At 39.5% G+C, this 13501-nt stretch overlaps 1 protein-coding gene across 7 annotated transcripts in view; it reads left to right on the forward strand.

Annotated features, from left to right (window-relative positions):
- The window catches only part of mllt10 (MLLT10 histone lysine methyltransferase DOT1L cofactor), a 56556-nt gene that overhangs the window by 8771 nt on the left and 34284 nt on the right, over positions 1-13501 (forward strand). For 4 of the 7 annotated variants that reach the window (XM_074622617.1, XM_074622616.1, XM_074622620.1 and 1 more), the window contains 4 exons: positions 1561-1615; positions 4568-4677; positions 4787-4890; positions 5776-5869. In XM_074622617.1, coding sequence (XP_074478718.1) covers positions 1561-1615; positions 4568-4677; positions 4787-4890; positions 5776-5869 — 363 coding nt within the window. Of the gene's footprint in view, positions 1-1560; positions 1616-4567; positions 4678-4786; positions 4891-5775; positions 5870-9772; positions 9863-13501 lie in introns of all 7 variants that reach the window. The other 3 variants (XM_074622615.1, XM_074622614.1, XM_074622618.1) reach the window with 1 other exon arrangement.

Consider the following 13501-nt stretch of genomic DNA (forward strand, 5'->3'; position numbering starts at 1 on the left):
TACACACCGTAGTGTTGTCACGATACTGGAATTTCTTACCTTGAGACAATACCTTGAATAATATCAATATTTGATACTGTTTTCGATACCACGGGGAAAAATATGAGGGCATAAAATGTTTGATTTTTATCAAAAGTTAAATTGTGGTGTCAACAAGTGTGTGTGTCAATTCGCTGTCGGAGAGAGGAGAGAGCAGAAAGTGCAGCTGGTATCCCTGTATCAATACTGTGGAAAATGAGCATTGAAACCGTTCCAAATATTCAATATTGATATGTATAGATTTTTCGATATTTTTGACAACATTAACACACCAGCGCCGTTTTTTTGTGTGCGATTAATTTGTGAATGAATACTTTCACACAGAATGTGAATATTACGCGGCAAAAAGCGATGTAATTCTTTTTCAGAAGGTCGTTTTTCTGAGCTTTTGCACCGCAAATAAAGGCATCGACCTTGCGAAACTTACAACATGGTAGCATGTTGAGTTGCGTCTATATTTATGAAACGGCAACACAAAGGCCCTGTAATCCGAACCAGCATGGCAAACTTTATTACTTCTTTCAACCTTGACAAAGGCAGCGCAGATCAGATCCACTCTTTCTGTTCTTACCTTTCACAATAAAAGCCCCCCAAAAATGTGAAATACTCACTTGAGAAAATAATATGTCTAATATTATATCTGCAGGCGTGTTGTTTATTTGTCATGCCCCCGGTGTATAAAGGCCTTAAGAGATAAATGAAAGTTAAAAGTATAAAAAGTTAAAGACAGATTTTTGAAAACCTGTTCAGAAAAATGAATTTTGAGATAGTAATGTGGAGTCGGAGCACCTTTACTTACTATCTTGTTTATGAGGGGTAATCTTTTAAGAAAAAACAAGTTTAACTTCTCTGATTCCAGATTCTTAAATGTGAATATTTTCTGGTTTCTATTCTCCTCTATGACAGTAAAACTGAATATCTTTGAGTTGTGGACATAATAAGAGATTTGAGGACGTCATCTTGGGCTTTGGGAAACACTGATTTACATTTTTCACCATTTTCTGACATTTTATAGACCAAACAACTAATCCATTAATCAAGAAAAAAAGCAACAGGTTAATCTAAAATGAAAATGATCATTGCTTGCAGCTCTAGTGAACTTAAACATGCAACAGAAAAGTATTGGTGTGAGAAAAAGGGGAAGAAAGAAGGGACATGAAAGTCTTTCTTTATGCACACACACACACTGCGCTCTTTGTAGCATTTAGTTTCGGCCTCAAGAAGAACAACACCAGCTTATGTGTGAGTTAAGGAAGAGATGAACTGTCAGGCTCAGAGCAGCAGAAATGATTGCCCAAGGACTTGTATTAGCTGACACACACACACACACACGCTTGGAGAAAGACACATCCTTAGGTGGCAGATAGTGAGGGTGTGTTCCCGTAGAGTTTCTGGCCTCGTGTCCAAGTCAGGGCCACTTCCCATTTTATCTCACATTCTGGCATATTTGTCATACCTCTGTGTTAAAGTAGATGAGGTCGACCAGTTGTTTCTGACCCGTTGTTTCTTCTTTACCCACAGAGATGTGAGCTGTGTCCACACAAAGACGGAGCGCTCAAGAGGACAGACAACGGAGGTAAAATCCCACACACACACACAGACACACACACACATAACACACACATCTGTGGTGAGCCTCTTGTATATTTTGTCATTAATTGCATGTCACCGGCAAGTTTAAGGGGTGTGAGCGTGCTGGGAGAGTTATGTCGCTGTTTGTTGTGTGTGCTGCCTCTCACTGCCGTCCTTGCCAGTCCATGGTTTATGTGTGTATGTGTGTGTGTGTGTGTGTATGTTTATGAGGGGGCGGGACAGGATGGGTATAGTGCATGGCCTGTGAGGAGTCTCCTCTCCGGGTTCATTGGGAGGTCAGCTTGGTGGAGACTGTAAATATTCTGTGTGTATGTGTGTGTGTGTGTGTTTGAGTCAGTCGGAGAGAGAGGCACAGCTGTGGGATTGTGTCCAGGCCTGCAGGGAGGCATCAGGACAACACTAACACACACCGTTTTACTACTTTCTCTTTTATTTTACCCTTCCCATGACCCCTCTCTCCCTCTCTTTTTTTCCTCCCCATTTTTCTCTCACCGTCTCGTTCCCCTACCGTCCGTTTCGCCGCTCTTGTCAGTTCCTCTTCACTTGTTGATCTGTGTGGTAGTTGCTGTTATTTCAGGTGGGACAGTAATAAAGCAGGGCAATGGGATTAGTCTGAAATGGGTATTTGATCTAGCATCGTAACATATAGCAGGCAGAGAAGAAAGAGAAGGCATAGAGCGAGACAGAAGTTAAGTTTACAGCTGCTACGTCTGGCCTCTTTGTTGTCTTATTTAGTTGCAGATATACCCAGTAAAGAGTTTAAAGATGTTGAAAGAATTTGCACACTAAAAGGTTTCAAACATAATCTGCCACAACCATTTAAGGTGGTTTGATGGAAATAGGTACACTTGAAAATCAGCAACAAGTTCACTTCTTACAAGTGGGTGCTAAGAAATATTAGATATGTGTAGGGCTGCATCTAACTATTATTTTAATTGTCGACCAATCTCTCCTTCATGTTCTTGATTAATCAATTAGTTATTTGGTCTATAAAATGGTGAAAAACGTCCCCCCAAAAAAAGGTTCCTAAAACCCAAGATGACGTCCGCAAATGTCTTGGTCCACAACTCAAAGATATTCAGTTTACTGTCATACAGGAGTAAAGAAACCAGAAAATATTCACATTTAAGAAGCTGGAATCAGAGAATTGTGACTTTTTTTTCTTTAAAAAAATGACTCAAACCGATGAATCGATTATCAAAATAGTTGGGGATTATTTTAAAAATAGTTGACAACTAATTGATCAGTCGTTGCAGCTCTAGATATGTGGCAGCATAGCAAATTAGAGCTGTCACTCTTGAGCATATTTTTGATTATACTGATGTGGTTTCACTGTCCATGCTGTTCATTACCTGCTACAGTGAGAACAACATGCAGTTAGTCTTGTTTTTTTTTACTGGTTTCAGTGTTATTGTTTTATCGTGGTTTACCACAGAAGCCATTATCATGAACTGACGGCATTTTGCCTCTTTTTTGTTTATTTCAAATCATAACATCAGCTAAATTTAAGCTCATTGTCTCAACACATTGGACGTCTTGGAGTGAGGCATGTTTGTAAAGGGATGCTTTGTTGAGTTTTCGGGGGGTAAAAGCGTGAATGCTTAGTTTGAGGAGGAAGGCTGTGCCACTTTTTATAGTCCTGTTTTATAGGCCTCTTCCAGATTCTTGGAGGGACTTCAAAACAACAACATGCCCCCCATTTCACACCCGCTGCCTCTCCCCTGTCCCGCCCTCTGCCCTCCTCCCCCTGTCCCGCTCACCAGGTCAAAGGCAGGTCAGGGGTTCAACTGTAAGTTTAAGCCTGTTTTTGTTTCCGCTACGGGGAAAAACAGACACCTCCAGCGTGGCAGGAGACTCCCACCTCCATTTGACCTCCCGTTGACCGCCTTCTGCTCCTCCTCGGCTGGTCGTCAATTCTGCTGCCACTCCACCATGCCCCACTGTCATTCCACCGCCCCCAGTTTGTCTTCACTGACAGGCAGCTGTGTGTGTTAGGGCCCAATAAACGGCTGCTTGGATAGATTAACTACCAAGTTGCAAATTAAAACATTTACGACTCAGCATTTCAAAGTTGAACTCAAGTTTAATTTATGTTTAATATGTGAAAGTACCCAAAACTGCAATTTAGAGAGCACATTTAGATTGTGTTTGGTTCTCTTGGTTTGGGCCAAAGAAGTGTTATCCATCATGGCCTTTTGGTCCGGTTCATTTTGGGTTCACATTGACCACAAACCAAAAGTTGCAAAGTTTCGTGGAGTGATTAGGAACACAAATAAGGACTTTTTTTTTTAGTTGTGCTGCGCTTTACTGAGTCTGAAGGCTTTATTTTATCTTCACTAATGGTTACAAAGAGCTCAGAAGGAAATATCTGGACATGAGAGCATTCATCAAAACTGTACTGGACTTTATGGACTTTAATTACACTGTGCATAAACAGTATAGCCATGATGTATCATATAGTGCGCCATGATGTATCATATAGTGCAACATGATGGGTGAGAAGAGGCATTCATCGTCTGTCTTGGTTCGGTTGTTTGATGCACACCAGAGTTCAAACAGCAGTGTTCCCACCAACACAAATCTACCAGACCAAACACAGAAGTGTAGCAACGTCAGTTATGCATTGAGTGCAGGGACTTCACATGTTTTAGGGTGTGTGCCATGAGTTACAACTCTAAAGAATGTGCAGGAAAAAGGCTGTTTTTGTTTTGTTTTTCCCAGCTGATAAAATCCTGTGGGTGATGTATGGGAGCAGTATTGTATTCTTCCGTTTATCAGTCCTTTGCAACTTGCTACCAACAAATGAAACAAATGGATTATAAGTATCCATTCTGTGCACTCTTATTCCTATTCAAGACCTTCACAGATGTTGCTACAAACTACCCTTTGCTGTCATATCTGTGCAGAGGTTGATGTTTTCTGTGTGTCTTTGCAGGCTGGGCCCATGTAGTTTGTGCCCTTTACATACCTGAAGTGGAGTTCGCCAATGTCTCAACTATGGAGCCAATCGTACTCCAGTCTGTGCCACATGATCGCTACAACAAGGTAACAAAACTATACATTTAGACATGTCACGAAATCGCATGTAAAATGTAATTATGAGTCAGTTAAAATATAATGGTTCTCTTTACTGTGTGTTTGTGTGTGTGTGTAGACATGTTATATTTGTGAGGACCAGGGCAGAGAGAGCAAAGCAGCTTCTGGAGCCTGCATGACCTGCAACAAACATGGCTGCAGGCAGGCGTTCCATGTCACATGGTGAGACCCGTTCACAGCACATTGACCTCACTAGACAAAGGAGGAGATTGTTTCTTCACTTCTTTGCTTGAACTCAAGTAAAGATTGTAGATCTCATATACTATGTAATCCAAACCGTAATGACAACACAGCCTGGTTTAGAGTGGTTTCTTGTGCCACTTCTATTTCTGCTTCCTCGTGTTCAGATCACATTCGCTGTGTTTCCATTCATGTTTTTATGCATATTTGGAAGTTAGAAAAGCTGTATGGAAATGGCAAAATTTTAGAAAAACTTACTCGATTGCGAAAAAAGAGTTTTTAAGCTCGCTTGAGTTTTTTTTTTTTTGCCAGTGTCGAAAAAGAGTTGATGTGCTAAATGGATTATGGAAATGCCTTTGCCGAATACATTTAAGCATAGCGAACATTTAACTCACATGACTGATCAGCTGTTTCCGCTGTCGGCGTCTTCTCGGTTATTCCTATAACGTGCAAATGCTTGTCTTTGTCTCTGGACAACATGAAACCTGGCCTATACTAGCTGACCTGAAAGAACAATTAAAACTTGCCCAAATTAAACAAATTCCTGAAAACCTCTCTCCATTTTTCTTCTACTGTTAACTGGCGGATTACAGCCACGCGTAGCCTAGAGCGCCAACTTCGGACCAAACTACGCTCCATTTATTCGCTCCAAACCAGTTGATGAAAACATGCCTAATTCACATTTCATTTTTAGCGTAATTTCAAAAGTTTGCTTGACAATTGAATGGAAACACGACTGTTGTTTCGTTTTCATCACTTGTTGGTGTTATGGTACTTATTGTGTTACAATGTTACACATAAATGTTGAAAACTTTTCTCTCCTCTGTTTTTTTACATCTTTTTAATTTCCCTTACTCTCTGCCACAGTGCCCAGTTTGCGGGGTTGTTATGTGAGGAACAAGGATCGGACGCAGACAATGTCAAGTACTGTGGATATTGCAAATACCACCACAGCAAATTGGTAAGTGTACTCTCATATTTTAGTTATATTCTACAGATGGTATGTCTTTTTGATACTATGATACTTTAAAATAACCACAACTCCACACATCACTATGTCATTCTTCTCAACTGAATGTTTTTTGTAGCCATAACCTATTTCTGCATGTTGTATTTATATTTATGGTTTATTTGGTAGGGACAGATACAAAATATTTAGACAAACTGAAAACAGCTATCCGATGCAAGGTATCATAGTGTTTAAGAGCTAATTTATAACACCAGTCCCTAGAAGGGCTTTTATGAAGCTAGGAGAGTGGAACAGTGAGGTAAAAAAAAAAGGTTTTGACAGGATACATTGAGAGACAATATATCACACATTAAAAAATTACATTTAAAAGCTAGACATGAGTACAGGTTGGTTGCTGAATTAGCCAGGATTTGGTAGCTCTCTTGAAAGTGACGAGGTTCGCTGCAAATTTCAAGCGATCAGGCATGTGAGGACAAATTAGATTTTCTATGTATTTTGATTTGCTATTAAGTTTAAGATGATTTAATTATTAACTGTACTAATTAACTGAGGAGAAAGCTTGTGTTTTTGTAAATATGTATAAACGTAGTTGACATTTGTTCACGCTACATGCCAAGTCTCACTCATTGGCTTGTATTGGACTCACTGTCTTTCCTTTTCATAACTGAGCATTGATCTCAGTTTTGTTTCGTTAAAGTATGAAACCCCTCTGACTGGTGTGTATATTGAGGGTCACGGTGTTGCACATGAGCGTGTCTGTTAACAATTTGAATGATGTGTTTTTTTGTTCCACTATCTACCAGCATGGATAGACCATGTAGACGTAACACACACACCTATTGGTTTAACTGTAACACAGTGAGAAATACCTTTCATCTTGTGAATGAGTTCTCATTTCTCTGCTGCCACTGAGAGATGACCCACCATCACCTCTTCTTTTTATTGTGTCTCTACCTCCCCTAGCCCTTCTCATCTCTGTCCTTCTCCTACTATACTGGCCTTTTTTCCTTCCTCTGTCTTTTGTCCAACCTCTCCTCCGCTGTCGTACTCTTTTTTTTTTCCTGCTTAGCCATCTCCCTCCTGCAGTCAGCTTCCGGTCTCTGTTGGCTTCTGCCCCCCTTTTCCCTCCATCTATCTTTCTCCCCCATATGCTCCCTCTCTCACTGGACCAATGAATCCATCCCCCACTGCTTGCCTCTCTTCCACCTGTCCTTTACCCTCCATCTACCCCTTTTCCATCTACTCTTATTCCTCCTCCCTTCCTGATGCCTCTAATCTCTCTAACAGTGGTCCCCTCCACTCCCTTGTGTATTGGTGCTAAGCCCAGAGTGGGCACAGCGGGTTTGGTTTGCAGGTGGATAGAGTCCTTTTGAGCCTGGTTTTCACTGTAAGGTCAAACACTCTGGCTTAATCATTATTTATGTATTTCAAATTCTTTGGAAATTAACATTTCAGTGATTTATTTCCAACAGACCTGTCCTGTCAGTTAGCTTTTATTATTTGGTCAACAGTGGCTTTTGTGCTGCTACTCTTAAATTAGACACATGGTTTCAATAAAAAGTTGCAGTGCAAGTTTAGCGCTGTTAGAGAAGCTATTTCTACTCATTTTCTATGGTATAGGTATACAATGAATATGATGTATAATAGCATCAATATTAACCTAGAGAAGACAGAAAAACAGTCTCTTTTGTCTCTTTTGACAAACAATTTGCATTCACTCCTAAATGGCAGATTGCTGGTTTCTTGTCCATGATCGCTCCCTTATCTTTTGCAGTCTGTTAGCCTTACTCTGACTATGCAACCAGCATAATGCAAACCTGATAGGTGGCTAGCTGGCCCATTGTCAAGCAGAATTCAATCAGATAAGAGAAGAATGAAAAGGATAGGCATATCAACACACACATCCAACTGGATATGCAGAGGAAATGTGTTTTCAGGGCACACATTCACTGTAGAGACGTCCTGTTGCGTCCCAGATTTTGTTCCGCCTCTCCGATAGTTAACAACCTATCGCAAGGTATACACATGTATGCATGTACACACCCTGCGTCACGCAAATATGAAAAACAGGAGCGTGACTTAACTATCATGATTTGTGGAACAGTGGGAGGATGGAAAGACAGGGCAGGCTTTATAGTGTCTACACACACACAGATGACATTTTGCAATGTTAACAAATGCTGATGGAAGGGCTCATGCTGTTATATTGATCGTGTATGAATGGCTTTGGATGCTGGGGCATAATGTCATTAAGCCGGGATTGTATGGATGACAGGACTGTACGAGAGGGAATCAATGATGAGGAAAGCAATGTTGTTAGCAGAGTGGGTTTCATAAAATGCCACTTGATGGATGTTTACGGCGTGTTAGCAACATATGGTATTCGACTGGACACCGAATCTAATATCAAACTTAGATTATCCTTGTTTGTCGTTGATTTTATTAATACTGTGTGAATAATTTTTCCTTATTTCTAAGGAGTGTAAATACACTCTTTGACGCGTTGGCTTTCCTTTCCAGTCATCTACACTGGGGCATTTTAGGGCTGGGACGATACACCTGTCTCCCGATGCGATACTTTGGTGCTGATTCGATATGTATTGCGAGATTTTTAAGTATTGAGATTCTACAAGTAGTGCGATTTGATATTACGATTTATTGTGAGTTTTGTTAACTTTTTTTAACACTAGACCATGGGAAAAAGTTGAATCATACACTTCTAGAGACACGTACTTTGGAAAATATCTATATTGATACAGTAAAATTGTTTTATTTTCAGCATGTGTATTTGGTTTCAAACATCTTCTGTGACAGTGATTAGCAAAATTGTTGCATTACTTTCTGTCACAACTACCAAAGCAACTGGTCTTTAGCAGTAAAAACATGTTTACAGTACCGTTAAGTTATATTCATTAAATTGAAAATGTAACAAAGCTGAACATCTATCCCTGAAAAAGGTGCAAAGAAAATAAAGAGAGTGATACAAGTAAATTCTGCTCCCTTTTTTGGCAAGTTTACACAAAGTATTTTTATTTTTTAGGTCCTGTAAGGTTGAATGATAATCTAGTGTTCTTCAGTAGGAATAGTAATTGATGAACTCCTTTGTACGTGTTGTACAGTATGTCAGTATGTAAATCCAGATTTAGACTTTTTAAAGGGAAGAGACTGCCATGTGACTCAGACAATGAGCTGTATGGGAGGCCAGACGAGGAGGATGTATCCCATGGTGCACCAGGTTGCCTCGGAGTGTCAGTTTTACATGAAATGCCAAAACGAAAAACACAGTCTCTGGTCATAGATCTGTGCTTTTGAATAGAGACTGGGTAAACACAAGCCTTGATCTATGCCTGGAGGTAATTTGGCTGTAATTTGAGGATGTAGTTGTTTATCACCATGGCAACGGATACTATGAGCAAGAGCAAGCTGACTCGGACTGAGATCGATAACCAAGACCCCTCGAAAGTGTCCCATGATGCCTCTTTAGATCTGAGATTTGGCAAAGAGGTTTTAAAACAACAATAAAACACAACTTATGCTTGTGTTGCCTTCAGTCCTGATTGTTTTTTTATTGACGGTTGTTCTACACTAGAATTACTTTTTCTAATGGTTACATTTGATCAATTAAAGAAGGAATGGCCTTTTCTACAGTGGAGCTGTAATGTATTTTTGTTTAAATACCTACTGCCACCATGCATTTTTTAGCTCACTCCTATAACCACCACTTTAATGCTTGTGATGTTTTTTCACTGTTTTTGAATTTTGAGTTCAGTCAGCCTTTTTTAGTTTAAGTTTTGTTAATTTTTTTAATATCTTAGAGTTTTTTTTTGTCTAATGTTAGACTCATTTTCTTTGGATTCATCCAGTAACTTGGAGTTCCTCTTTACCTTTTTTTAGCGAAGGAGCAGGGGCCGCACTAGTATGTCTCAAAGCTTAAGTGACTCTTCCTCTCTGTGTATGGATAGACCCCCAGACACGGACAAGAAGGTAAGACAGCCCTCAGATCTTAACCTCTCTATGCCTCCAAACCATGAAACATACGCCCTCGCTGCTACATGCTCACACTGTGGAGGGACAGGCAGATACGCAGTGAAAGTGCTGATCAATAATACTTTTCAGTGGTTCTTATAATGGCTCTATAATGAACATTTATGGAGACAGTCTTTGAATATATTGGCAGAACATTATTTATGACAAGCGGAGTCTCAGAAGGCATATTTTTGTTTGAATTAAAGGCCAAATAACTAGCTCGGCTTTGTTGGACACTCAATTCTGATTGGTCAATCTACAGTCTGTTATTTCTATATAGCAGACCGTTGCAATGTATAACAGACTGCTGCTATGGACGCAGTTCTGATCTCGGACACAGGAGGACCATTTTTGGGTGAAATTATAGATTTCTTAAGTAAGTAGCCGTGTAATAAAAGGGATAGTATACAGTTAGTGAGTCATTGTTGTGAAATAAACCCCTTCAGGGTGATGCAAGACCCTCTGTTTCGTTGTTGGGGTATATTTCACAACAATGACTGTCTCGTTGCACATTATCTCTTACATATTACATGTTGACAGTTACATTTTAAAAGGATGGGTGGCCTTGAAAGTAATTCATTTGGTATCTTTATTTACATTTTTAATTAATGTTTTCCTGTGGAAAAAAAACAATACTATAGATATGAGCATACTATGTTTTGACTGTTGGGAGTGTAAAAATGTCTCACACTTAAAAATGCACCAATGTGTCCTTGAGTTTTACCAAATAATCCCTTTAAACTCATAGAAGTCCTTTTTAATTTGATGTCCAAGTGAGCGCTGAAATTGTATTTTATAGACCCAGCAGCAGTTGCATTTGTATTGGTTTTTAGCTGCTAGCATGACTGCAGCCCACCTACACCCACCAGTGATCGCAGCCTCTAATACATTAGTGTGACTTAATCAGTCACAGCTGTTAGCAGAACATGTAATCACAGGCTGCGAAAAATCTGAATTTACAGGAGGTGTCAAGTCATTTGTTCCACTTTTCTTTTCTTTTTTTTTGTCATGTTTACCGATCCCTTGTCAGAACAGACGACAAGCTGGATTTTTCCCTGTTCGCCTGCGGTTGTATCATTCTCAAAAAGCACCATTTCTGATGGTTGATACTCCATCTCCAACTTTTGCAGGCCAGTATTAGTGTATGATAGGTTGGTAGGGATATTCAACCCAGCATAGCAAACACGTGACTGTCCCTTTACAGTTGAGCTGTTAAGAGAGTTTTCTGCTCAGTGTCATTGATTCTCTCCACCCAACTCTCCAACAATGTGCCCCTTGTGGACAGCACTTTGAAAATGCATCCATCCTCGCTCCCTTCTTGAGGAGCAATCACTGGGAAAAGTTTATAGGAATCCTGATATTGAAGTTGGTGTTGGTGTGTGAAATTTATCAAGCACTTAAAGCTTGACAGGTTCTCCGCAAAGTGCATTGCAGCAAACAAAGGACGCTCATTAGATAAAACAAGTACTTAACATACTCAGACATTTGAGCCAGAGCTTTTGTAAGTGCGTTTGTGAGAATATTTTAGCCATGGGAAACTTGGTCCAGACCACCTCAAAATATGAAACAGACACTTATTACTTGTGAATCACAACATAAATTTCATCTGACAAGAATAAAATGCATCAGATGACGTCTCAATCAAATTGCTCAGTCATCTAAAAATGCTCTCCATATGTCCCTGATATTTATGCTGTTCTACATAGTGCAGCTGCACAGTGCATACTAAGTGTGTTCGCAAAACCAATTCAATTTAGAAAGGGGATGCTTTAAATCTGCATTAGGAAGAAATTGCCTGTATCAACAATATAAACCAACTGTGAAAACATCACAAATAAAAGCTCTGAGCAAAAATGTAAGTATTACAAGTGGCTGCTGCAGCTTTCTAATTATGAAAAATATACTCTACAAGCTTGTTAGCCGCCTGTTTTATACAGATGTCTTGCTGCGACAAGTTTTGGGTGAAGTCAGTTTCTAACTAGGGCTGTCAGTGGATTAAAATATTTAATTGTGATTAATTGCATGATTAATTGCACATTTTTATCTGTTCAAAATGTACCTTAAAGGGAGATTTGTCAAGTATTTCATACTCTTATCAACATGGTAGTGGATAACATGCTTGCTATATGCAAATGTATGTATATATTTATTATTGGACATCAATTAACAACACAAAACAATGACAAATATTGTCCAGAAACCCTCACAGGTACTGTATTTAGCATAAAAAATATAATCAAATCACAGGCACCAACAGGCAACAACAGCTGTCAGTGTGTCAGTGTGCTGACTTGACAATGACTTGCCCCAAACTGCATGTGATTATCATAAAGTGGGTATGTCTTTAATGGGGAGACTCGTGGGTACCCATATAACCCATTTGCATACACCAATCTTGAGGTCAGAGGTCAAGGAACCCCTATGAAAATGACCATACCAATTTTTCCTCGCCAAAATTTAGCCTAAGTTTGGAGCGTTATTTAACCTCCTTCGCAACAAGGTAGTACAACATGGTTGGTACCGATGGATTCCTTAGTTTTTATAGTTTCATATGATATCAGTACCTCCACTCCAGCTTTAAAACTGAATTTGCATTAATGTGTTATTATCCCGTATACTTTGACAGCCCTATTTATAACACATCAGTATAACAACTGATATAGAGGGCAGATATAATGTACCAATAATGGAAATTTGCCAGGGCTGCATATAGCTGATATCGATCTTTCAAATCAGCTCACTCACTTATAGTAAGTCTTTATTATTCTGAGTATAAAAGTAATTCAGTTATAATAAATGGTGTGTTTTTTTCTGAAGATGCACTATGACATTTTGTTATATTAGTGTTTTTATGATTGAAGAAGTAAGAATGATCGGATGCATTTTTGCAAGTGTCTCTTGGCCCTGCAGCCGGCTCCACCACTCTAAAAATCAGAGGAAGTCAGCTCCTCAACCAAGCTTGTTTTTGTCACGGCTTTACAAATAATTGTTCCATCTCCACTGAATGAAATGCTCATGTTCTGAAGAGATGTTGCATTTATTTTTAACCCTGTGTTTGTGCAGACGGCTCAGCAGTAGAGATGCCGTTACCAGAAATACTTTGATGCTTTGAGTTCCCTTTTCCATCTTTATTTTCAGTTTATAGTTAATTGTTTTTGATAGAAAAAGCATGAAACAAGACAATAGATGTTTCATTGTGTTCAACCATAAAGTAATTAGCGGAATCTAAATTGAGCGTTTAGCATGTTGTGTGACGTTTTATCTGTCTACTTAGTCATTGTGTCAAACAATACCAGCTTCAGCATTAGTGTGTGTGTGTGTGTGTGTGTGTGTATTTGTCTGCATATTATCCAGTCCCTCTGCCCTGGCTTTTGTTAATACTGCCTTATTTGCATTAGTTAGAGTATCCCCCTTCTCTCTCACTTAAACTCACACACACACATTCTAGGGTCAGAGATCAGTAGGCTCAGATGTGTGTGTGTGTGTGTGTCCACACATCCACTCATGCATTTGTTATGTGGTTTGGAGGCTCAGATGTATACCCACCTCATGTTAGACCCTGCAGTCAAACTACAGCAGGGGCTAAAAGATCCCAAC

The sequence above is a fragment of the Sebastes fasciatus genome, chromosome 21 (genome assembly GCF_043250625.1).
Source record: "Sebastes fasciatus isolate fSebFas1 chromosome 21, fSebFas1.pri, whole genome shotgun sequence".
Classification (NCBI taxonomy): domain Eukaryota; kingdom Metazoa; phylum Chordata; class Actinopteri; order Perciformes; family Sebastidae; genus Sebastes; species Sebastes fasciatus.